This window comes from Ischnura elegans, chromosome 1 (genome assembly GCF_921293095.1).
Source record: "Ischnura elegans chromosome 1, ioIscEleg1.1, whole genome shotgun sequence".
NCBI classification, from domain to species: domain Eukaryota; kingdom Metazoa; phylum Arthropoda; class Insecta; order Odonata; family Coenagrionidae; genus Ischnura; species Ischnura elegans.
This window is the reverse complement of record NC_060246.1, coordinates 33,544,910-33,572,348: the sequence shown is the minus strand read 5'-3', so window position 1 is coordinate 33,572,348 and position 27,439 is coordinate 33,544,910. Positions and strand designations below refer to the sequence as shown.

At 36.4% G+C, this 27,439-nt stretch overlaps 1 protein-coding gene across 1 annotated transcript in view; it reads right to left on the bottom strand.

The window, feature by feature from the left end:
* LOC124158523 (dynein axonemal heavy chain 5) overlaps window positions 1-27,439 on the bottom strand; it is a 174,866-nt gene that overhangs the window by 72,396 nt on the left and 75,031 nt on the right. The window contains exons 40-56 of the mRNA XM_046533651.1: window positions 26,885-27,012; window positions 26,055-26,251; window positions 25,784-25,969; window positions 21,771-22,227; window positions 18,571-18,713; window positions 18,303-18,437; window positions 17,971-18,211; window positions 15,950-16,155; window positions 14,552-14,715; window positions 11,547-11,669; window positions 11,228-11,420; window positions 5,214-5,344; window positions 4,655-4,803; window positions 4,412-4,581; window positions 4,079-4,305; window positions 2,209-2,431; window positions 956-1,154 (exon numbers count right to left, since the gene is read on the bottom strand). Of these exons, the coding sequence (XP_046389607.1) occupies window positions 956-1,154; window positions 2,209-2,431; window positions 4,079-4,305; window positions 4,412-4,581; window positions 4,655-4,803; window positions 5,214-5,344; window positions 11,228-11,420; window positions 11,547-11,669; window positions 14,552-14,715; window positions 15,950-16,155; window positions 17,971-18,211; window positions 18,303-18,437; window positions 18,571-18,713; window positions 21,771-22,227; window positions 25,784-25,969; window positions 26,055-26,251; window positions 26,885-27,012 (3,272 nt within the window). The remainder of the gene's footprint in view (window positions 1-955; window positions 1,155-2,208; window positions 2,432-4,078; window positions 4,306-4,411; window positions 4,582-4,654; window positions 4,804-5,213; window positions 5,345-11,227; window positions 11,421-11,546; window positions 11,670-14,551; window positions 14,716-15,949; window positions 16,156-17,970; window positions 18,212-18,302; window positions 18,438-18,570; window positions 18,714-21,770; window positions 22,228-25,783; window positions 25,970-26,054; window positions 26,252-26,884; window positions 27,013-27,439) is intronic.

The following is a 27,439-nucleotide window of genomic DNA, read 5'->3' as shown; positions in this document are numbered from 1 at the left end:
TCAAAGGGCATGAGTTTACCCAGACTAAGGGGTCAGACTACTTCCTTAGGTAAAGATTACCTTTTCCTCAGCAACTGATAAATATCTAGGAACGTCTAAGTTTGAGATAATTTTGACAATCCATTGGGATGGAATAGTTCGGTTACTTTCCCTTCATTTCCTCTCCACCTTCAGATATTTTTCCTTAATTGAAATCTTTTAAATCCGTCTCATGATGTCCCTTTGTCACAAACACTGGAAAATATGAAGCGCTCAGGTTGTGAATCCCAGAAGGTCATCATGATTACTGCACCCTTGAATATATACAGTCTCTCTCATGAAACTATGTAATATGGAACAGGGATCAAATATAAATCCAATGCAATTACTTTCATGAGCCTATAAAGTTTTAATTAATGAGCAACATTCGACATGGGACATGAAAGCCCTCTGAAAACAAGGGCTAGCTTGAACTGGTAAATCACCTGCAATATCAAATATTTGTTGTCACCAATGACTGTTAAAATTATCTCCCCACTGCTTCTAAGGGTAGTTGTAAAAAATATTTTGTAAAAAATATTATAAATATCATCCTTTTATGTCTTTTATTTACCTATGTTTGTAACACTTTCAATGACATAAAATTCTATATTGAATACTGGAATATAAGACATTGAATTTTTATTTTTAGGCCCTTACTTTACACAGAAAAACTGCATGGAAATGTACTGTTATTGCCCAAAAATTTTGGATGCACCAATTACTTTTCAGCTACATGCATGGCAATGCAATTTTATTAATACTAAGTTCAAGTAGTAACGGTTAATAGAATGGTGGCTGAAAGACATAATTGCAAATTTCAGCTGGTTGCTCAATATTCGCTGTGAACTCAACATGAGGTAGCAGTGTGGGCTATCAAATGTTTCTCACAGTGCATCAGCTTGGTAAGGATCACATCATAAATGATAAAACCTACCAATGTGAGCTGGCTTGATAGTGTTGAGTGCAGCTTCAGCCTCCTCTAATGCAGGCTTAGCAGCATCGAGTTTTTCTTCAGCTCGAGCTTTCTCTTCTGCAATAATTGCAACAAGCACTTCAGCCTTTTCTTTGACTTTTTGAACCTGATTTTTTACTGTTTCAGCTTGCTGAGCTCTTTCAGTAACTTCAGATAGTACCTGAAATAAATATTTAGTTTTCTCATTAGCGTCAAATTTTTGTATGAGTAAAAGTAAAATAATTAATTAGAGGAAGACTAAGGTAATGGTGATAAGAAATAGAAAAGAAAGTGCTGAAGTTGACATTTAAATAGGATGAAGTTGAAATTTTATGCTACCTCAGGAGTATTATATGTAAACAAGAAAAGTACTCCTGAGATATAGATAAAAAAGATAGCCTTAAGGAAAAATCAATACTTCATTACAGGAAAACGAAAATTTGATTGCAACCACTTAACGCTAGGGGGATGGGAGTTTTGCACTTCCTGAAATGACCGGAATGGGTCACTTTTAATCCTTTAATTTTTTTTAGTTTAAATTGATAATTTTTCTCCCCATACCTCAAGTTCCTTCAGTATAAAGTATGAAAGAGTCTCTATCTGTCTGAACCAAAGCTATAAAATTAATTGATTGCAAATAATTTAAGTTATTTCATTACACTATCTTCATCAGCACTGAAGCTCAAGCAATATGGTAACCATTACAGGTTAGAAGTTAAAGGATGAATGTATATAGCTTTATATGTATTGTGTTTTCAAAATATATTGCAATTGAGAGCGAAAGTGAAAATATATCTTTAGCTAACCATGGAATAAACTTCTTTGCATTCAATCAATTTATGTGGAAAATAAACAGCTGTTAAGTTACATGAGATTCAAAGCTTCAAAAAATATAAAAAAGTCAGTTACTTGTTACTGAATGACCTGAGAACTTTCTACATACGCAGTACTATTTTCCAACTCTTAATTTGTTTCTGTAATAAAATACTACCATTTCCACATACATTTCACATGTGACAAAAATATTCACATAGAACACTGTACCTTACCAGAGACTATTTGGCTTAGTAACTAATGAAATATGCTATTTTCTGGTTGCTGAAACCAGCCTTTTGTCCCAGACATGAAACCACTACCCCACATTGCCTTTAGAAGATAGAAAAAAACTGAAAAATAATAGTATATGAAGAAGTATGAGAGGTGCAATTAAACATACCCTCAAGAGCTATACCTACCCTCTCTGCTTTCTCTGAGGCAAGTTGCAATTCTTTTTCCATCACAGCTAAATCCTGTTTCAAACTCTCCACAGATTCTGATGCCTCATCTAGCTTAGCTAAACCAGTATCCATCCTTTCAGCACCCTCTCCCAATTCTTTCTGCTTTTGCTGGTAAATATTTTTATATCCACCAATGAAATTCAAGTAAGATTTGGGAGTCACATGGGTGGCTCTTCGAAACCTTAATAAAAGAGAAAATAAAAGAAGCTAATGAAATGATGGGAGAAATGAAATACAAAATAAAACAGGCAATTTCAAATTTAATTATTCTTATATTCCAGTATATTCAGGTGTTAATAAATGCACATTAAAAATACAAACTTGGGATGGTCATAAGATTTTGGCATAAGCTTCTGGTACCCTCCTCAATTGCAGGAGCATGTAATTTAATATATCATAAAAAATATCATTGCAAGTGAATCTAAAATGAATTTTCCTCCATTACTGCAGTTGTAATGGCCACTCGGCCACGACCCATTCCTAAACAATCGGTCTTGATTCACTCTTGGCATCTAATGGGACTTAGGGCCGTACTCATAGTTGACCCGGTGGGGCCAACTGACCCTTGATACGTCCTACATAAACCGATCTTGCCTTACACTCGCCACATTAGGCCCTACACCCAACAAAAACATGGCGGCCAAATTTCATCTGCTGATCACTTTGATTAAAGAATATATGTTGAAATGCATATTAAGGGAGACGAGCTCACATGAACCATTTTAAAATGTATAAAAACACAGAAGAAAGGTATTAATACTACCACATTACACCCATCGAGTGAAATAAATTATAAAATTAGGTGAAGTATAATAAGTACAATATAGTGGTTTACATACACCTTGTTTCTGCGAATATATATTAATATTTTTCACGTTTGAAACTTGGTATGCTTTTGAGAAACCAATACTTTGTTTACGTATAACCAATAACCATAGAAAATGTATTTTCATGCTGCTATTTGCCACATACTAAACTCAACTGCGGAAGATAAATGCAAATGATGAACCTTGATGATGCATCGTAAGTTCCCACGTCAATTATCATATTTACCACATGCTTATCACTATCTTGTATAGACCGCTTTTGAAGTAAATTAAAGACAATATGGTTCTATTTTTGGCTCAATATAAGAGCATTTGTAGTGATAATAAATTTACCGACATAACCTGGTGGACGACACCAATTGTTAATTTACCTTGAGTCTTGCTCTAAAAATATGCCTGAAAATCATTGGACGTCTTTTCCTAGTTTCATAGTTAGGTTCCATTAGGCAGCCAGAGTGGAAAATTGGCACTGCGCCATCATCCACATCATGACCTACGTCATCTCAGAGAACTGACGATGGAGTCACCCCCCACCACTTATGTAGGGTCCACTAAGAAACGCATGTTGGGGCCTCTTGTTATGAAGGGACAGATGTGTGGGGTGAACTAAGAATAGTTACTTTGCGGCTGGTTGTTTTGACTGGCATGGCATGCCAGGAGCTTTCATTGCCGGTCACTATTGACCAGCACTGTGGTTATAATGTGTTGGCATTCAATTGACTGAGAAATTCAAGTACCCTCGCTAAAGAGCCGGGAATTTTATTGATAGGTGAGAAATTATTGCTGACATATATATTAGTCCACACTCTCAACAATGCAAATGAGCAATCCCATATGTATTTCTCGTTCTAAACTTTTTTGGCAGTATTTGGGGATATGTCCTTTGAGGTCTTGTCATCTAGCCCAGCACTCAATGTGGTAGTATATTTTACTTAAACCTAGGACTGGGCCTGTTTAAAAAATATCCTTTATTATTTCATAGTACGTAGAACTCTACATACCTTTGAAAGTATTCTGCTGAGGTTTCAGACACTATATCTTGAATAGATCCTAAGGCTGCAACAAGTTCTTTCTTTACAGATGCTGTACATGCTATCTCAAAATCTGTTAAGAAGTGCTCAGCAACCAAAACAAGGGCATCACGAGGCCATGGTTGAAACCAGTCAATTGTGCATCCAGAAACGAGAGCAGGAAACCTCAGAGCTCGATTTCTAAATTTCTCTCCAACCTAGAAAATATTGGTGTTTGGATTGGATACAAATTTGTCTCAGGTGATACATAATGTATCAATAACAATATGTAATGCACACTTAAGTAAATATTAAAATATTTACAGGAGAAAAACAAAAGACAACATGTAAATTCTGAGCTGTCCTATTCAGGAAGTATTCCATCACATTTTCTTGTGTGAGGCTTTTTTTTGGGTTCTCTCTTTTCATTGTAGGGGTTAATTCAGATATAATTTCTGCTTGCTCATCCCGGGTGAATAAGTTCGAAATCACACCTGAAAATATAAATGGAAACTATAGAAAAAAAGTTAGCAATTTACCAACATGAATCAGAAGACAGTATTTTACCTGAAGAGAGGACATTATTTAAATATTCTAAAAAGCCTTCTTCCTTAATGTCCAAGTCAGTAAATATGAATGTTGTTCCTTTTCCTTGTACCCCACAGGTACGATAAAGTAACTTGATATCTTCCAGAAAATTTGCGACATTATATGACCTGTAATAATAATCCTTGATGATTAACTTGATTCATGTAGCAATGCGGCTTGATTCATCTTTCAATTTCATTTTTTAAAAATCATGTAAACCACTCTAATTAGTTTGCAGGCTACTCATTTTTGAAGCAGGGTCTGAGAGAAGGAATAGAACTTGTAATCACCAAATTTCAAGGCATTCTGAAAAAGTCCAGGGTTAAGGCGAAAATGTACCATCATTTACAAAGGCCATGCAACAAATCAAGTGACACACCATTCACTTGATCTTCGATTGTACCTGGCAAGTCTATGAAATTAAATTCATTCTCACTCTACTATTTAATCTTCATTAAACCAAAAATGTGTTTGGATTCATAAATTTTTGAAAAATTTCAGATTTTCTCCTATGAAATAAAACACAACTTGGTAATACCTTGACAGCGTTATTTGAAATGTTTTGTAGCCAGCAATGAAGGATGCCAACTTTGTAAGAGACTGCTTTCCAGATCCTCCAACCCCAACTAATAGAACATTTCCACGGGGATGACGGATCACTCTTGATATCTACGAAAAAAGAAAAAAATCATTAAGAGTTCACTGGATTCTGAGGAATAAAACAAAGAATAATGGAATTGAAAGCTCCAAAAATGAAAAGTTGAATCCAATTCCAGTAATACTTCCCTAACAACCAATTGCAAGAGAAAGAGATATCTTTTTGATAAGGTAATGATACTCCTAAGCCATGGTGACCACCAAAAATGGGTTGCAGATATGCTCCATAATTTTGAGTGCCATTTACCGTTTTATTATTTATCTGGCCAATTTTGCACATGTAAACACATAACTAATAACCCAAACAACTATTAAGACAGGAAGACGACTGATCAGATGTTAGAAATTTGCATTCTTTATTACTTTACGGCTAGCATTTGTACATGTTAATGACTTGGAGTCCATCATATTACATACCTTTTTTAGTCTTTTGAGATATTTCAAGGGAAGTACAACACTCGTTTGACTTGGTAACTGGTCATGAGGTAGATCTGCACATTTAATACCAGCAGGGGCACAGCTAGGAATTAAGGCTGGGGGGAGTTTAAGAGCAACTAATATTGGGGTGTGTGGGGGTATGGCATACCGACCAGTATAAGCGGTAGGTGCTAGATTAATACATTGCGGAATTTTAAGATAAATGGCTCAAAATGGTGAGTTTTACAGCTTTCTGAGGCATATTTTATTAATCCTTACACTATGCTATGAGTAATATCAATCCAATTAAGTAAAATGGATTAAACTTAACATTTCCCTGAGCTCTGGGGGGTGGGGGGGTTTATCCCCCAAAACCCCCCTCGCTGCATTACTGAATACCAGTGCATATTTTGCAGTAATATGGCTTTTATCTTGTCTATCTATCTTCTCACATTGGAGATTGATGCAAAATGGGCCTGTAGATATATGCGTAAGTGGTAGAAAAATGACCCCTACTATCACCACTTCGGCACAAATATATAGGCCTATTTGGTCTTGAAATTCCACTGAAGAGGCCTGCAAAACTTTTGTCATTAGATGTGTAACAATGTGGTGAAAACTTGGAAATCACAAGAGCAATCAATGTATTATATTATTTAATTATATCAACATACGATTGAATAATAATAATAATAATAATAATTTATTTTTTCCCTGGTAGACAATATACAAAGTAAGTTATACAATAGCTCACAATTAGTAATTGTATAGGGTACGTCAAGATACAATAAAATAAAATTCTCTTAGGCAACTTTGTCTGTCAGAAATTCTCTCAGTGAATAAAAAGATTTCTTTAATAAATATTTTTTAACCTTATTTTTAAAGCTATTGCTACATTTGGTAGATTTGATGCTCTCAGGGAGCGAGTTACAGTAAAACTTCGATTTTACGCACTTCGATTTTACATCAAGTCTCGTTTTTACGCAGCGGCACTCAAGTCCGGCCGGAAAGCATAGGGAATTGCATTGGTGAAACTTCGATTTTACATCTTTTCTTGATTTTACGCAGTTTTTCGATTTTGCGCAGCATAACCCCAGCCCCTAGGAGGTCGCTAATCTTGATTTTACGCAGTTGTCTTTCGGCTTGTTTTGAAAATCCGACAGGAGCAATATGAAGTTAGGTTATTATTTCGTCTCAATGAGTTGCAAAAATGAATACAGGAACGGTTGAAATGACGTCGCGCTGTTGAGCGTGAAACTAAAAACATCGCGAATCTATTGTTGCTTCCCCGTGAGCCCTCTCAGTAATATTTCACGCTCCATTACGAACGCGAATGTCGTTCTTAGTTTAAATTCGCCGTAGAAGGATATCGAAAACTAAAACACACGGCAATCGCCGGGTATGCGTAACTACTTTTGATTAAGACATGATCGCTGGAGATATTAACATTATCAACCTTCGTTTATTATTCGACTTATTGATCGACGCTGTTTATATCGAGAATTATGAGCTACGGAATATCTATCCCCAACGCAAGGCTTTCTAGAATTTTGCCAACGCTGTTTCCCGTCGCCCCAGCGAAATATAACGGCGAAATGAGTCGTTAAAAATACTCCCGTGCCACAATTTTGGCTTCCAAGGTGATCCAAAAAAGATAGTCGTACTTCTAGTATGGACGTAAGTCGATGGTGATTCAACACGTTGGTAAAAGCAGCATGCATTGTCTCATTCCCAGGCTAACCCCACATCTGCGGGACAAATGGAGGCGAGTGAAAATTGCTTGCGCTGCGCGCTTATCAGATCCGACTCAACTTGTATCTCATTGTCAGAGGGTTTAAATTAACATGGTTGGAACTTGAATAGCTATTAGCTTAACTTCGCTAGGTGGCAAGCGTTTTAACGGAACGGGAGTTAATGCCCTCGGAGAATAACTCGCGTCGTCAATCGTCATGTAATCATTGAAGTCAAATTCAAGACGTGAGTGATAAGGCAGTCCCTTTAAACTCAGGAATGGCTTAGTACCATTAAATCGAAATACAAAAAGTGTCCGGTGTTGTTATCAGATATGGGGAAGCAAAATATTACGTGAAGCTGAGTCACACGGCTTGTGAGTCGAAGGTCCCGGCGCTGAATTCGCGGAAGAATGCCGACAGAGAAGCTATTCCCGGAAGAGTCAATCTACTAATGCTAAAATTTCTTGGGGAAATGCTTTTTTAATGCGTATAAATTATAAAGAAGGAAAATTTTTCAGACTATTAGTCATTTTTTATTCATCACGGGCGGCATGACGGCAGTTGCGCGGTCATTTAAGTAGCTCACTTAAAAAAAGTGATCTAAGCACCGGAAAAATCTGAATTTCCGAATATCCCGGGTCCTGTGTGCTCCGTATTATCTATGGCATGCTATTTGGAGGTAACCAACAACTGGGGTCATTAGCGCCATGAAGTAAGGGCTGGGGGGATAGGAACCCTATGTTGGCATTAGCCAGGTTGTAATGATAAGCTCAAAAGGGACCAGGACTTAACTTCCCATCTGATGGACAGAGTGGTGCACTGGAAGTGCCCTTCACATTAGACTCAAGTAGGGATAGGGCCAACTCTGATAAGTCTCTGCTACTGCTAGGACTTGAACCCAGGACTACAGGGTGTAAAGCCTTTTTGATGTATTAGCAAAATTTTGCTCCCTGTTAATGGGGTTTATTTGGATGACTACCTCAGGTATCTCATTTCTTCAATCTCCAATTTTTGTTTGTCTGCAGGTGGTTAAACGGATATCCTGAGAACTGCTTTTAATGAGAATATTTTCGAAAATTAGCTTCTCTGCGACCATTTAGTATCACCATTCCGAAATTTCTCCTGGGTAACAGAAGTAATCTTAGTGCCAGAAAGTGCCATTTCAAACCATTTTGTGCAACCATGGGAAACACTGTTCAGGAATGCAACGTTGTTTCTCTTAAGGTAACACATCATCTGTGGTGTTGCTTTTGAGTAAATATGATTACTAGGCTTCATTTTCCGAGCAATAATGAGCAAGTGTTATCCTGAAAACTATACTCCTCCTCAATACCAACTCTTGATTTTACACACTTTGATTTTACACAGTGCCCATATTTCGGTCCCTCCAACTGCGTAAAATCAAAGTTTTACTGTATACATTTTAGTCCCCACTGCAAATACACCATTGTTTGATATCCTTGAGTTGTGGTGTTTTACATGGATAGCATTTTTATTTCTAGTACCATATGAATGGATGCTATTATTGAAAATGAGGAGATGAAGGTTATTATTTACAACTACAACTGTGCTGAAAATATACAAACATGGTACAGTTAAGATGTTTAATTTTAGAAATAGAGGTCTGCAAGGAGCAGTGAAGTGGACTCCCATCATGCTTCTTATCATCTTTTTCTGTACTAAAAAAACTTTATTTAGTAGGCTCACTGATGATCCCCAAAATATTATACCATATGACACTTTGGAGTGAAAATTGGAGTAATAAATGGATTTTAGAACTCCTATGGAGACAGAATCTCGGAGAAATTTTGCTTGGTAAATGGCAGAATTCAGTTTGGTAATTAAGTTGCTGACATGGAGGGACCAGCTGCCTGAATGCTGAATGTGTAGTCCTAAAAATTTAGTATGTGAGGTGTAGGATATATCAGAGGAATTTAGAGACAAATTTTGTAAGTTGTGAGTGTTTAGTCGGTTGAAGAAGAGAGCCTGTGTTTTGCTGCAATTTAGATTCAGTTTGTTTACATAACACCATTTCCATATATTATCAATTAAATGCTGTGAATCATTCAAGAGGGAGTCCGAATTCTTGTTAGAGAGAATGAAATTAGTGTCGTCAGCATATAAAATACATTTCACATTGGCATTTTCACTGATGGATGGTAAATCGTTGACAAATAACAGGAATAGGATAGGACCCAAAATTGACCCTTGAGGTACTCCAGTTGTGATTTTACAGGGGTCAGATATATAATTGTTGTTCCTCAGGGTGATTTCCACTCTCTGTGTCCTCCCTGTTAAATAGGATGTCAACCAGTGTAATGCAATTCCTCTGATTCCAACCTTATAACATTTTTGAAAAAGGATAGAATGATCAACCATTTCAAAAGCTTTAGAAAAATCTAAAAATAGTGCAAGAACTTTGTGGTTCGTGTCCAATGCATTTGATATGAAGTGGAAGCTATCAAGGAGTGCAGCTTCGGTGGATCTACCTTTCCTGTATCCCCATTGAGAGTTAGTCAAAATTTTGTGCTTCTCTAGATAAGTGATTAACCTATGTGAATAAACCAATTCAAACAGTTTAGAAAATTGAGGTAAGAGTGAGATCGGTCTATAATTGTCCAAGTCATTGATATCACCTTTTTTCTTGTAAATAGGGACAACTTTACATATTTTTAATGCCCGAGGAAATATCCCTCTACTAAGGGATTTATTAATCAAGAAAATTAAAGGTTTTATGATGTGTTTACTGCAGTCTAGAAGAACAGTTCCGGGTATGCCATCTATACCTGGGGTGAAATTCTTTCCAACCTTCTCAAGACAAGACAAAATCTCTCTTTCATCACAGGGATAAAGGTATAATGATCCGCCTACGTAGATCTCTGAATGCTTTTTTTGCTCCATTGAAATATTACTGGAATTTTGTAAATTTACAGCAGTTGAGAACACTTCGTTAATTATGTTAGAAACAGTGTGACCCTTCGTTATAAGATTTCCTTTGCTGTCATAAAGGTTGGGTAGAGACTTAGACGACGACCTGCCTAGGGTTTCATTGATAATCTTCCAGGTCTCTTTAGTTTTATTGTTGGAAGTTGTAATCCTGTCGTCATTAAAAGACTTCTTAGCTTCTTTTATAATGTGATTGTATGATTTCTTAGCAGCTAAATAGTCCAAGTGTGCTTCAGGGGATTTACTTTTTTTTGAAGCCATGTCTTTCATTAATCTCGAGAGCTTAATTATTTCTGGTGTTATCCATTCCTTTTTTCTTTTCTGACCAGTTAACTTGCATCTCACAGTAGGAATAGCACACTCAAATAGGTGACAAAATTTCTCATAAAAATTGTCGAAACTGGAGTCAACAGAGTCTCCATGAAAAACCTCTCCCCAGTTTTCCTTCGAGAGCAAGAAAGAATCATATTGCACATTTACGAGAATTTATCCCACTCCAAGTTTGACGACAACTTCATCTGTATTTGAATGGAAGCCTTGCCCAACCAGAAAGATGACCTCATCTCCTCAATGGGAGGCTTGTCCCTGAAAATATCTCCAACATACATTCATTCCATCCATTCACATATTCAGGCCAACATAATACGAAGTTTGGTTACAACGAAGGACATTTCAAGTTCCCTCAATCTTGTTACATAGGGCTTTCACTGTATTTCCTAGCTTAGTTGATGCATTTTGTCTCCAGAATTCTATAAACTCAACATTTAGACAATGAAAAATAAGAAAATATCACACAAACCTTGACTAGATGTAGCATTGCATCAGGAAAGAAAACCAAATCCATTCCGGCTCCTCTGACCATTTCATTATACTGTGAAAGGAACATATCTAGTCTTTCCCTTAATTCTGCGTAACTTGTTACGGGTTCATATACTTTTGGTAACTCCATGTCTGCATCTTCACCTTCTTCACCAGTTGGTTCTGGAGCATCCCTATTTCAATGACAATATTTAGTGATTTCATCCAATCAAGCACCATTATACAAACTAAATCACTCCTAAATATAAACTATATTTTTTTCCAATACCACATTTTCCGACTTTTATATATGACAATACCTCATAAAGTCTACAAAAACACAACTCAAATCTGCCATCTTTTGATACTGTGGTCCTAAGACATCTGTCAACGTTGATAAGAGTTCAGCATTAAACCAGTCTTTATCAGCCAATGATGTAAACCTGAAAAATGAATTCAATTATTAATGAATAAAATGTAACAAGGCTCATGCTTAAGAGTAAAAGGAAAATGCAACAGCAGATTTTTTCATTAAAGATTAAATGAAATATTATCCAGATAATCCTCTTATCAAGAAGAGTTAAAGATCGCAGGATAAAGAGAAATTCAAAGGAAAAGGAAGTATCATCACCAAATAAATAGGCAGAGCCATGCACCAACACTCGCAAAAATTGAGAGGAGGGCGTTTCCATGTAAATTCATTCTGGCCCCAGTTAAAGGTGCCGTGAGTCATTTCAGAGACAGAAACTATACCTCTAAATAATGCTGAAAAATCTCTTTGTAAATTTTCTTTAGTTTATAAATATTTTTTCATAATTATTACTTTATCATAATAATCAAGCTTCATTACTCAAGTGACAAGCTCCGTCAAAAGTTTTAGTTTAGTAATAGAGCTAGGTTATCCTCTCATAATTACTTTAAATAGAATAATGTTTTGTTGAATTAATAATATAATACATAGTTATACACAGTTTAGTTTTCAATTACATGTTTATGTTTTGCCGCCTTTAAAGACAATACACATCTATCAGCGAGGCTCTAGGATAATTCATTAAAATAAATATATAAATGCTTGATTGAATCTTGTGAATTAATAATATTCATATATCCCACAGCAATTAATTTTTTATGCCATGCTACTGCATCCAAACATAGAGTGCACAGAAGAGTAAGCTAAGTAGATGGAATACCAATTTTAAAGAAATATGTTGGGATTTTTCTTGGAGGGGAATATAATGCAGGGGATAACTTTTGAAATGTTAGTGTTTACATGGAAAATTTCTTATCTAGTAATAGCCTCAATTAATAATATAACTAAAGATTATTCCACCTTGGAAGCTTAGTGATGACCATGATATGACTCGTGAGAGAGTTAATAACCCACTCTTATTTGATAAATGGAATTTGGATAATAATAGTAGTGAATATGGTTCTGGTTTTCACAGTAATTTTTATCAACTTTATATCATCTGTAAGCCTATTACATCTCAGTACATTACGCAACATTGAGGCATTAATGTGTCAAAAGTAGAGATGGGTCGAATAGCAGATTTCTCGAATTCGAATATCGAATTCGAATATTAAATCATTGCTCGAATATTCGAATACCTTGAATACTAAATGATGAATGCTGGAATGTTTGACTCGGTTGCCTATGCAGCAGGCAACACAAGATTTTGGGGAGTAATTTTGATTTCCTTCAAAGGATTCGAACAGGAATTTAACTGATTAATGAATATTTTAATTTTATGGAAACAATTGGGCATATAATTACTTCAACTAACATCGCTTTACCCCCACTCCTGCTGCCAAGTGCTAGCTGACAATCTGAGGCATTTTGCAAAATACAAGCTCTTTTCCACCGGATTTTCTTCAATTATTTTCAGTCCATCTTTGGGAGTTCTCATGAGATAAGAAGATGAATTGGGATTGCTATCAGGGAGAAACCAATTATTCTGAGAAAATATCCCTTTGTCTGGGACTGTAACAATAAAGATTTATAGCACCACTCATAAATTGTAACTTGATATATGTTTTCGGAAAAAAATACCGCATCAACTTCCGAGAAGCTCTGCTGCTCATATCGAGTTTCGCCAGAATGCTAAGTCTCCGTCGTATTTTTACATTTATTTCTTTGCGTAAAATGCTTAAATAAACTCAGAAATACGTCGTGTTTGGTCTTATTCTTTTTGAAATTACGCGCACATTATGTACTAATATTTCAATTCAATAAAGGTGTAACATCAATTGACGAAAGTCATTCTTAGACACCTTTTGTGCTAATAGATGACTCATGCAGCGGTTGACCTCCACAGAAATGGGGAACTTCGAAGCTGGTAGGAAAAAAAAGATCAGTGGGGGAGAAAAGGGAGGGCCCGAAACACGTTTCTATTGTTCTCGTGTAACTTGGTATTTTTTCGAAGCTAAGGTCTTCGTAATATGATCCCTGCGCAAGCTGTGACCTTTTTTTTGTTTCGAAGAAGAGGAAAGGGCTCAGAGGGGGGGGGCTAGTGCTGAGTGGAGAGGGATACCGGATCTTGGGAAATGCGCTAATGTAAGTATCGCACGGTACTCACACAGCAGTTGACCTCCAGAAATGGGGAACTTCGAAGCAGGTAGCCAGAAAAAGGTCAGTGGGTGAGGAAAGGGGGGAGGGCGTGAAACACGTTTTTATTGTTCTCGTAACTCGATATTTTTTTTCGAAGCAGTGGTCTTCGTAATGCGATCCCTGCGCAAGCTGGGACCTTTTGTTTGATTTCGGAGAAGAGGAAAGCCTCAGAGCGGGTGAGGCGAGTGCTGAATGGAGGGGGATAGCGGATCGTGGGAAATGCCCTAAGGTTGCTATCCCACGGCACTGAGGTTCTCCTATCGGGGGGAATCGGGGATTTTCGGATTTTTTCACCCGACCATTTTCGGTTCCCCTCGTCGAACTCTTTTCACCGCTAAAATCCACGAATTTGATGTAATTCGTCAACTTGCGTAAATCGGCGCTGCGAGCACTAAATGACTACAGTTCTCTACATTTTTCCAAGTCAACTACCAACGACGTGCGTGCGACAGTGTATGACGCGAAATTCAAAGTATTCGAGGTATTCGAGGCGGTACTTTTCGCATAACTATTCGAAACCTCGAATATCAAATACTTTCTAATATTCGAGGTATTCGAGTATTCGCGGATACTATTCGCACATCTCTAGTCAAAAGCTGAAAATTTAGGCAGTAATCGAAATAATACACTGCTTCCAATTAAAAAATAGTTTCAACCATGATTAAAAATTATTCAAGCAATCACTGATATCAAGAAAATGAAAATGTAAGTTCTTACCGATCAGAGAAAACTCTAGTAACTTCATGCTTCCAAAGGACAATCAATACAGATTGAGAATCAATCACAGTTGATAGTGTTCCAACAATCCCTTGCCATATCCTGGAAAGGTCTCTCAGGTTGAAAACATAGTGAAATTTTGCTGGGGTTGGCAGGAGATGAAGCTATTCAGTAAAACAAATATTGGTTAACTATCAAAAATAAAATGGCAACACCAATTAAAGATGACATATTTAAAGAGGAGAACATTCAAACACAGCTAGCACATTTTTTATGGAGATTTTGAATTCCAGCAACAGCAAAGTTTTTCCCATGCATGAGGTTCTATAGTTATTCAGCCCTTAGATGAATCGAAGAGTATTTACCTAACCAAAGCCAAGGAAAGAGAGGAAAAAACAAGCGCAAATTTATAATCCACCCCAAACTGTTTGGAAGATAAAGTCTTATGTTCTCCCCTTTCAAACAAACACCAGCATACTTTTTTCTGGCTATGCTTAAGAGCTTAATAAATTCTCCATAAGTACGTTCTGAAAATCTAGAGTACCAGCACATTTATAATGAAATAATTTTAAATTTTTACCTCCATTTTACCGAAAAAGATATAGCAATAATAGAGAACCATGACTCACATTACCGTATTTCTCCGAATATAGTCCCCCCCCCCTAATTTTGAGGCTTCAGTTTCGGGAAAAGTGAAAAAAAAAAATGCGTTTGAATATAGTCCCCCCCATTACTTTTACCACAGGCATTTTTGGAAAAAAGGGGGTACTATATTCAGACGTACACGGTATTTAATATTAAACCTGTGATTTGAAAAATTGGATTTCTTCCTAAACACTTCATCATATCTTTATGGATATTCTCCAGAAATATAAAATGTATCTATCACATGATTTTATGATAAATATGATAATTTTTTAGCAGAAATCTATTATTGGATTATTAATGGACTTAATTTGAATAAATAAATAAAATAAAATGATTAACTTCTCTTGCTCTCATCAATTAACATATTAGGGGTTAAATTTTTCCTCACTTGGCATGTCACCTACATAACAAATTAGATCTTCCTACCAGAAACGTCATTTAAAAATTTTATGTCAATTCAGTTACTTTGACAATTAATTGATTATTGGAGCAATGTGAGCTTCACATTTTGTGCTAGAGGTGTTGAACCTATGCTAGTTTTTATTCATTTGAAGATGGTTACTGACAGTTACAAGTGGGAAGAGTCTCGATAGAAAATCAGATAATCAGTTCCATGAAAAGCTGATTTTTAAATAGATGACTCACGATTTGTTCTTCAAATCAATACATTTCAATATTATGCAATAAAAATGAGACAATCATGAAATGTAATATGGAGGATGCTGAATGACGGAAATCAATGGCACTTACCCGTGTTCTCTGCCACAGTTCTCTAGTCAAGGGAACTATATCTTTCACAAGTTCCCTCACTTCTTGGCAAAATCCTCTCTTTGTGTTGTAATGACCTTCTCCTATTACTCTAAATATTTTGTCAATTGAAGCATTCGAAGGTATTACACAGTTGAATATGCAAAATTGCCGTTTTAACCGGGATGGTATGTCATTCCTTCCACCACCTGAGAGTGATAATTAGGGACAATATCATGATAGAACATTTAAAGTTTGCATCCACACTTAAAATTTTGATAAGATCACCTCTACCCAAGACCTCAGGACTCAAATTAATCAATATTTTGCTTAGATTAGGTTCAGTTATTGCTCCTTACAGTGTCACCCTCGCCCAACAAGGAATCACGGTTAAGTTTAAAAAATTACAGTTTTCCATTTAGCTGAAAACATTATTCTTATAATCTCTCAGAAAATATCACTATGACTTTACGTTTAAGCTCGTTGGCAATACAAGGAGTCACAAAATCTTGACAATGGTGACTTGCATAGATGCATCATTCAATTTACATTTTCACATCTATTTCCATCAAAACATAGGTGCACCGTTCATGCAACAACCAAAGTTCCCACAGATCAATGTTGTACACCATTATCATTACGATATAGCAAATACATATGATATTGTGATAATGCTGCAACTTTGTCATCTCCTATTAGCATGGCTCTTTCATTAAAGGAAAAAAATTGATTACCATATTTACCAGTGGAAGTCGTGCTCCTTTTTTCCGGAAATGCCAGAGAAAAAAATGGGGGTTTGCGACTTGCATAAATCCTCCAAATTGTAAGCCGCGTTCCATTTTCCCTCAAATTCTTATCGTTTATTTCTCCAGAGGTTAGCATTGAAACTAGGTAACCTTTGCAGGAATTACATTTCTAACATTATTTAACCTTTTTATCATGGAAACATAAATTTATCAATTTAGCAACAAATCATGAGTTCCTATATTAGACCGCACCCAAAAAGTGTTAGGAAGTTTTTTCTTCCTCATGAGCCAGCCCAAAAATGGGGGTGTGCGGGATACAAGAGGGCGTGGCTTACACGAATAAATACGGTATAAATATAAATCATTTAAAATAAGTCCAAACTGAGGTTCAACACAAAATAAGGAGAATAAAAATAACTGTATGGAAAATAAATATACATCTGTAACAATGTTATGAACCCAGAGTCGTGCTTTTCAAATATAACTTTAAAAAGTTTATTCTTTCATTTACCATTGTGGAAAGCTTTCACAAAGATAAGCCTGAAATCATCAGTGATAAAAAAACTGCATTCAATGACTTGTGACACTTTCGGAAGCTCACTTGCAACCAAGCGTGGTTGAGTCTTGCTTGCTACTTGCAACCAATTGAGTCTGAAAACTTGGCGAAAAGTTTGAAAAAGCAGCGGTGGTATAAAGCAGAGGCACAGCGAGGGGGGGGGGGGGGTTTGGGGGATAAACCCCCCCCCCCCACCCAGAGCTCAGAGAAATTTTTAAGTTTAATACATTTTACTTATTTAGATCAGTATTACTTATTAAATAGTGTTAGGATTTATCAAATATCCCTCAGAAAGCCGTAAAACTCCATAAAGACGTATTTTTTTCTGGAGGAGGGCCCCTGCAACTCCTGCTTATCCTGGTGGGTATGCAATACCCCCCACCCCGTAAGTATTAGTTGTGCCTAGAACCACCCCTAGCCTTAATTCCTAGCTGCACCCCTGGTATAAAGGATTTTAAATGTCTTCTAAAATGTAATTTACGGAACTAAATTTTCTTGTAAGACCAGTTTTTTCTGATTTAAAAATATTTCCTGGGCTTGAATCATTTACCTTTTCCTGGATCACTGACAAAGCCATAAAATTACGTAGAAGAGTTAAAAACATCTTGCTTTTAACAGAGTTTGTGTCTAGTTGTTGGAACATCCAATATCACTTATCCATCATGTTGTACATATGGTGGTGGTAAACATGCATAGGTAGCAAGAACTGTGTATTAACTCACCCGGTTGTCCCATTGCTGCAACAAATTGAACATCCACTATGGTAGTGAAGTCTCCAGGCTTTTCCAGGCTGTAAAAACCCTTCATATCCATTGTTTGTCGAACAATTTCATTAGTTACTTGGTCTCCCCATTCATTTATCTGAGGAAGATTGATGTCATCGATAAATACAGTCATTTTGCGCCCATTAGAGGGACCAAATGTACTCCCCATTCTCTTTTCCACATAACTCTCAATGGTTTTCTGCAATGAATTATTTTTTTTACATGTAATTAAAAGAGTCAGAATTACAGGATTATGTAGTACATTCCTCCATTATAGTCAATAAATTTACCTGAAATTGATAAGGACTGGTAGCTGAGGAAAAATTGAACGTACGGCCTAGATGAGTATCAGGATTAGCTTTTTTCATGTAAGATTTCATCATGACAGTTTTGGCTGAACCTTGCTCTCCAATCAATAGAACTTCCTGAGAAAGATTATTTCATAGTATACAAAACTAAATATGTATTTCCCAAGGCTCTCCTTTTCATGGGTCCATTAATACATTTCCTCATTTTGAATTATTTTTTGCTCACACATGTGCAATATAAAAAACATACCTTTCCTTGTTTAGCGATCACATTGATCAGATAGTCAATGCTGACATTTTCCACAATTGGTACAAGAATATTACTGTAGTCAGGAGTAGAATACTCAGGATATACATACTTCCCAAGAAGGTTACTCCAGTGCTGCCATTTTCCTAAGTGATATAAGTACAAAAAAATCATGCACCAACAACATTAAAATATTACCATTATTTTATTATTTTTGTCTCCAGCCTGCCATAACTGATGCAAATACAGTCTCCCAACAAGCACTATTGTTACCACTTCAATGCTCCCTTCAATAGATATTTGGCTGCAAATTTGTATCATATCATCAAAGGCAACAGGATAAGATGGTGAAATGGGCTCCCAAGCCCTTTGAAGCCAGACTTGCACCACCATGTAGGGAATGAAATACTATGTGCATCTATTACTTGTTGGCTATCTGCATGGCCACATGACACATCAGGGGCCACTTGATGGTCAAATGTTTTCTAACGCAATATTCTAATGCAATTGCAGAAAATCGATAATCCAGAAATCTAAATAACTGAATGATCTAAACAATGGAAAATGTATCAGAGTTATTCAAAATTTCTATTTTTCTAAAGTTGCATCATCAAAAATATGACTCTCTAACTGGTTTAATTGCCATGTCAGAGTCTGGCTGTCTTCACAACAATCCCATGAGAGCTCGTCAACTAATTTGCCATTTTCTTCAGCACAATATTTCATTATGTGACTTGGGATACCCAGAGGTGGTTATTTTGCACAACAGAATTCACAACTTCGACATATGATGTCAATTCCTCTAACTTTCCGGACTTAATTGGAAGAGGAATGGAAATGGGTAGTACAGCTCACTCCTGATTATCCGGGCTAATGATGGGGAGAGACGGCATGAATAAAAGGAAAACACGGATAACCCAATCTTTCACTTGAATGTCTTGTAATGTTCATAATTTACATTAAATAAACAATACATTATTATTCATGCAATTATTATGTTATTTTAGAGTGCTTCCTAGACTCATTGAGATCTATATTCGCCAGTTTGCGATCTTATTAGCGACGATAACATGGTTGTACCTACTCGTATTATTATGCTCCATACTCCATGCAAGGCCTTGTTTCGAAAACCACACATCCGTGGCTGTGAGATCACGGTTACAGAAAAGTGGTTTGCACGAATGCTTCAAAACCACTGCTCGACATCGGAAACTACACTGTCAGACACCACGCCACGTACTTAATCGCCTCTCGCACAAGTTGCCGAGGTTGCAACTGCTCTGGGATGTGTATCCGTGATCACGGAGCGCGGTCGCACACTGCGCGGCTTGGAAAACAGGAACACGGAGCTTATGTGAATGCAGTTAGGGTCCAAACGCTTCCGTTTTACAAAGGGGATTCTAACGGTAATAATAAGACTGGTGTATCCTAGCATTGATGCAGTAATTTTGGTGATTTTGCGTCCGATTTTATGTTTTTATAAAGATCGCGGAAAATATTGACCTAGAGTGAAAATCATGTACGGATAGTCCGCAACACGGATATACCGCAGCCGGATAATTGGGAGTCTGCTGTAATTAATATTATGCGTGCCACTTTCATCTACATGCACCTATTTTGCAGCAGTGAGAATAAGTTTTTTTTATATGTTTTTTGGATCCTGTTTTTCCAAGTGTAAGCACCCTTTTTCGATCAGAAGTTCGTTTTGTTTTGATAATCCACGAGTTAAATAGCCAGTTGCTTTAAGTGCAGGAGCCTTGCAGTAGTTTTTTTTTCAGATATCTCAATCAATTTTCACAAGTGCACGTCCTCAAAACATTTTTAACACTTCCTAATTATTGTTTGTTGTTGGAGGATGTTTGAAACCTGGGATTGAGATAAGCAGTTCCATGAGAGGAGTGAATGGCCACCCAGCCTTATGTTCTCGAGTTGGTCTTGTGGTGGGCTTCCACTGCCGCTAAGCCCGAAACTTGAGGGGCATCTCTACGTATGAGTCCTGAGAATCAATCAAGGATTGTTTATGAAGTTAATACCCAGAAGTTTTTCCAAAATACTCACATTCTCCGCACTTAAATTAGCTGCGACTACAAATATTAAATTTAAGAGTTAAATTCACAGTCGGTTATTACTTATGGTAACATATTCAAAGTGAGAATACCTCGGATCAGAGGATTTGATAATTACTAAAGAGTTTCAATTAGTAGCCATGAAAATGACATGGACCTTGCAACAGGTGCAAGTTGAAAAATATGGAGGTGCAAAATATTGATGTTCTAGTTGGATTGAAAAAATTTTGTGCCATTTTCCTCACATTAACAGGAGGTCTCATCAAGATTACTTTCATGACTCATCTACTTTCACCATTTACGCACAAAGAACTTTTTCAAATGTTTCAAATATTTTTTAATCACCTTAAATCGTAAATTTGATAAATTTGATTGGTTTTTCTCATTACTTGTCCCTCAGTTCAACAATTCATCATTTCCACTGGTGCCAACATACAATCTGGAAAAACATTGTCTACGTGAAGTGTTGCCTACATCCAGGTAACCGATCTGTTCACTGGAAATATCATTAATCTGCAATGTGTCCGGCCCCAATCATTCCGGATTGTTACTCTTCTACTATATTTTGAAATCAGTTTTTAAATATTGATGTAATCACTTCTTGAAAATTAGATATGCGTAAATAAATCAAATTCTCTACTTTTCGTTCCATAGTTACATGAACAAAACATAAATTTTCAATAGGCATTACCTATGATAAGTTTGTCTTAGAGCTTGTCCAAGGACAGCTAAAAATTAATAGAATTGCATATTTTTGCACGCTCTACCAGGTGATCTATCTACTTTCAAACAGCCTGGAGGCTGATTTCACATTCCAAAGTATTGAATGTAGCTGTAGTATAAAAATGGTTTGTTCTCAGTCATTTACAAAGAGGAAGACCCTGCTTGAAAAGAGAAGAATACATAGACAGTGCAGCATAGCCTACATGAACTTTGACACCACCTAATTAGGCTGTAAAGCTATTTACGAAAATCTCAGTAAGTAGCCACATTCACCTGACAATAATAAGAGACCCCTGTATTTAGCCAGAAAAAAAACATTAATAAGTGGTTGCAAAGAGGCTGTCTATGTAGCATCCCTTCTAAACTTTCACTAGGATTATAAGTTAGTCAATTATGAAATATAGCACCATTTACCTTCAGCTGAAACAACATAGTCAAAAACTGTACTTGGTGGCAGACCATCAGATTGTTCTTGTAGTGGGGGTAAATCCAACTTTGTGACTTTTTCGCGAAGGAAACCATCAAACTGCTTTCTTCCATCTAGTTCCAGAAGGGCACCAACACTCCATATGAGGGAGAAGGTGTAAAAACGCTGAAAATGTTGATTTGTGATATTACTGAAGCCAATATCTTCCCCTTCCGGCATTTCGATTCCTCCAATTAATCCTACAGCATTTGATTCCCTTCTCCCCATGGCTTCTTCATCCTCATCATCTATAGCAGCATTTGCTAAGCCTTGAGTGTCTGTAGTAGCCATCTCTGCCATTGGTTCAATATCAGGCTCCGATGATTTTTTTCCATTAGCATCAGTTTTATCATTTTCTTCATCTTCTTGTTCCTGTGGTATCAGGCCCTCTAATAGAGCAATCATCTGCTCATAGAAAAAAGAATAAAATTTCACTTATTTTATAGATTTAATAATCTTGAAAGACCGATTCCACAAGAGATTCATCAGAGTTGGGGATTCAATGCATAGATTAATATTCATTATTATCATATTCACACTTTAGCAGTTTTTGCAAGAAGAAACTATTCATGAAAACAGAACTCATGTTTTGATCCAAAAACTTGTTCATTGCTTTGTATTACATTAACTCTTTAGCTTGTTTACCAAAAAAACTCCTTCTGGGCACTGAAATTCTCTCATTTTGTACATATGTGTAGAAAAAAAAGCTATTGTAACATATCCTGTCAATGGCAGTCATGGAAAATTAATCTACGATTTTAATTATAAAATGTTCAGAAATGTGAGCAACACCTAATCAAAAACAATACATTCAAAATAATGTCACTCATTGATATTTCATTTATTCATGGTTATGTCTATTGAGTCAGTAACCTATTGATTATAAAAAAACTGGGAGCTTCATTGATTGGGCAAGGCAACACAAGTATGAATAGTTTCCTTCAAATGAGTTCAGTAATCACAATTTTCACCCAAAAAACATTCACATGGTCACAGAAGTAACGTTGTATACTTCACATGAAATCACTGTGTTGGATAGACCTTACCACCTGAAAACAAAGAAGGAATTGTATGACACACAAGAAATTCAATGAATCATAAATTTTACTTCAAAATTTGACACAGTAACACTGCTCATTCCTGGATTCCCTATCCCACATTAAAAAATCACAGTTAAATCTAGAGATGTGTGAATAGTATCCGCGAATACTCGAATACCTCGAATGCTAGAAAGTATTCGATATTCAAGGTCTCGAATAGTTATGCTTAAGGTACCATCTCTAATACCTCGAATACTTTGAATTTTACGTCATACACTGTCGCACGCACGTCGTTGGTAGTTGACTTGGAAAAATGTAGAGAACTGTAGTCGTTTAGTGCACGCAGCGCCGTTTTAGGCAAGTTGACGAATTACACCAAATTCGTGCATTAAAGCTGTGAAAAGAGTTCAACGTAGGGAACCGAAAATGATCGGTTGAAAAAAAATTCGAAAATCCCCGATTCCCCCCACGGAGAACCTCAGTGCCGTGGGATAGTAACTACGTAGCACAATTCCCGAAATCCGTTACCCCCTCCATCCATCAGCCCTCGGCCCGTCCTCCGACGCTTTCCTCCTCTCCGAAATCAAACAAAAGGCCCCAGCTCACGAAGGGTTCGATATTACGAAGACCAAAAATCAAAAGCTTCAAAAGAAAATATCAAGTTACAGGAGAGTAATAGAATCGTGTTTCACCCTTCCCTCTTTCTCCCACACTGACCTTTTTCTGCCTGCCTGCTTCGAAGTTCTCCATTTCTGGAGGTCAACCGCTGCATGAGTCATCTATTAGCACAAAAGGTGTCTAACAATGACTTTTTTCAGTTGATACTACACCTTTATTGGATTGAAATATTAGTAACGTTCGCGTAATTTCAAAAAGAATAAGACCAAACACGACGTATTTCTGACTTTATTTAAGCATTTTACCCAAAGAAAAAAATGTCAAAATACAACGCAGACTTAGCATTCTGGCGAAACTTGATATCCTCGCAGCTGAGCTTCTCCGAAGTTGATGCGGTATTTTTTTTTCGAAAACATATGTCAAGTTACAATTTATGAGTTATGCTATAAATCTCTATTGTCACAGACGAAGGGATATTTTCTCAGAATATTTGGTTTCCCCCTACTAGCAAATTGAATTCATCTGCTTATCTCATGAGAACTTCCAAAGATGGACTGAAAATAATCGAAGAAGAAGAAAATCCAGTGAAGAAGCGCATGCATTTTGCAAAACGCCTCGGATTGTCCGCTAGCACTTGACAGTAGGAGTGGGGGTAAAGCGAGCTACCTGTTGAAAATAAGAAGTTGGATGAAGCCGAGTATCAGATGGGCGTGCCGCTGAAATGGCATTTGGTAGATAAGAATGTATACATCAGACAGAAATCCATCGTAGCAGTGTAAATGCCTAGACGGCATGCAATCATTTTTTCGCGAGGTGGTGTGTCCCCTTAGGATATTTGAAAGAGATGTTAGTTGAATCAACTATATGCCCAAATTGTTTCCATAGATTTAAAATATCCCATTAATCAGCTAAATTCCTGTTTGAATCCTTTTAGGAAATCACAATCACTCGCCAAAATCTTGGGTTTCCTGCTGCATATGCAACCTAGTCAAACATTCCCGCATTCATCGTTTTTTTTCGTCCCCCTGAAAAACGATAGATCAGGGTTCCACTGTATACCTCTTTATTTATATTCATCAAGGTAAAAAGAAGAAAAACGTACGTTTAATATTCTTTGTGCAATTCTAGTATTCGAGGTATTTGAAATTCGAGGTATTCGAATATTCGAGCAATGATTTAATATTCGAATTCGATATTCGAGTTTGAGAAATCTGCTATTCAACCCATCTCTAGTTAAATCACATTAATGCAATATAGTCTGTTGTAATACTGCAAATTAAACTGCCAATACCCATTGACCAGTGGTACCTACTTGTTGATATTCTTGAATAAATAAACTTCACACCCACTTCATAGTGATCGTTGCATATAATGTAGATGAAAAAATAAATACCATAACAAGAAACTAGCAAGACAGTCAATATATAACCCATGGGCGAATAATGATAAAACGCAAAATTTCAACGTCAAATGCTGATCATTGCACTACTGGTATAGTAATTATCAGAAATTTTATTTAAAAGTAAAGCAAACATTTACAAAAATGAATATGATAATATAAAATGAATGCATAATTTAGAGGTGATGAAAATCAATAACGATGTACATATTTAAAATGGACGTGACTTGTTCTATTACATCAATGTTATTTACGATAAATTTTTCCTTTCCAACTGCTCCAATTCCAAATTCCTTACATACATGTACTCTGGTATATAGTATGCCGTAAAAAATAAATTACATCATCAGATATTTTGTTTTAAAAATTCCACCTTAACTCAGAGGAGGAAAAAAATTGTCTGTCATGATGGAAACTTCAGCAGGTAGAGTTTCAAAGCCAGAATAGCTGGTCGTGGTGTCTCACTGACCACCTAACCACAGGGATCAGGTGGCCAGTAATAATGGCTTTTGGGCACCATGGGCAGAGATCTACTGCATGTGGTTAGAAGTTTGTAATAGGCCCTTTTCTGAGAATATGATGGCGATTTGATGGCAGTGATACTATTCAGAAAAAATGTAAATGCAAACACATCCTTCTGCCAGGCGAGTACTGAATTTCAATCACACGAATATTTAACAGATACTGGGTATAAGAGTTCTATTGTAATATTTTGCCTATATTCAGTACAGCTAAGAATGTTAAAATAAAGAAAATATTATGCAGATGAATGCTGCAATGGAAGAGAAAACTGAGAATTTAAGGGTAAAAATTAGGCAATCCATAAATTACAACACAAAACTATTAATGTATTAAAAGACACTTACCAATCCTCCCTGGAGCAAGAATAACATCACATGCTTACCTGAGATATAATGTTGCATTGCAAAACACTCATTGCCATTGTCAAATTCTGCGTCACCCAAGAAAAGGTTGTTGGGAATGTTGATTTGAACAAGCTTCTAAGGACCGAAGCTTCTTTGTTGCCTCTTGTTTTCAACCAAGCGCTGACTAATGGATTCCAATCCAAGCCAGAAGAGCTCATATATACCTATCAATAAAATTTTTCCTTCCATGAAATAAAATTAACTATGCCATTTCTTTGCATCTGGTGCCAACAAAGAAAATTAACTTACCATTCCATTTCTGGATACAGTTGCAGGCGATGCATTATCTATATTATGAGGCTCAAAAATTATTTTGCAAGTCAGTGCCATTCCTAATCTGTCACCATTTGCCAGAGTCAGTGTTTTATTGTCATCTAATACAGAATTCAGATTTTCAATCCAAATACTGTCAACAGGACCATCCAAAACCAGCCATACATGTTCACCTACAAAAGTTAATGAATAGTGTGGAGATAATGGATGAGAAGATTCAATGACAATTTGAAGAAAAATGAGGAATCTAACAAATCTAGTAATAAAGCTAGAAGAAAAAAGCCCAAATGAAATGTTAAAATAGAGGAAAATTGAGAAAAAAGAATTGTGAATCCACAACCATACAAATGCTTAAAATTTTGGTGGCTAAAAATGCTTAAAATACATCAAATGCCCAATGTCTATGACTTTTGTAGTGCAATAGGTACTATTGTGTAATTCTCCATATCAAGCTGCTATTAACTGTTCACTTTTGATGGATAGTTTTTCAATTTTTATGCATCCAAAATTTCTCCCGAGAAATACACTAATTTAGGATTGAAGTTGTCAGGTTATGGGTGCAGGACTTTTTGATGTCACTCAATTTTAAATTAAGTGTAAATCTATTGGCAATAAATAATTGCTGTGGCAACTGAGAGAAGTTTTAGAAAGGTACTTAAATTTCTTTTTCTTTTATAAAATTATGCATAACTCTTAACTGTTTATAAATAGATACCCATAAAAATATGGGCCCCATGTGGGATTCCTATCACGTGTAACATTTGCCCACTAATTCAGAGAATTAAAGAAGTGTTTATTCTCTGTACCTTTTTTTAGCTTCAAAGTTTTCCTCCATAGAGCTGAAAAAATTCCATCAGTCCAGTCATTTGTGGCAACATCAAGTCGGCCAAACATTTGAGCAGCTGTAATTGCTTTAGGATTCATCCTCATTTCCCTGCAAAGGAAAATAAAATGAGTGTTTATGCTCACTGTAAGATGCAAAAAGAGAAATGAGACAGATGGTAAAGGAAGAGTTGAAAACCATATTCATATTGGAATGGAAGTGAAAAATGACTGTAACATGTAACAACTATGACACCTTTTGGAATATTTATGAAGTGACAAAAATTTCTGAATGTGGCAATAATAAAAAATAATTATCAGTAACTGGAGAGATTTAGGGTGTTCCTTTTTGTGAATTCTCACTGCCTTAAAGTGCACAACTGCAGATCAAGCATTATACATACAAAGGTGATCCTATTAAGAACCAATTCAATGGCAGGGAATGCTATGTTTTTGGAAAATAATAGAAAATTGAAAGCACTCTCCAGCATGCTGAGTGCCATAACTCTATCAGACATTTTTATGGTGAATGCTGATGT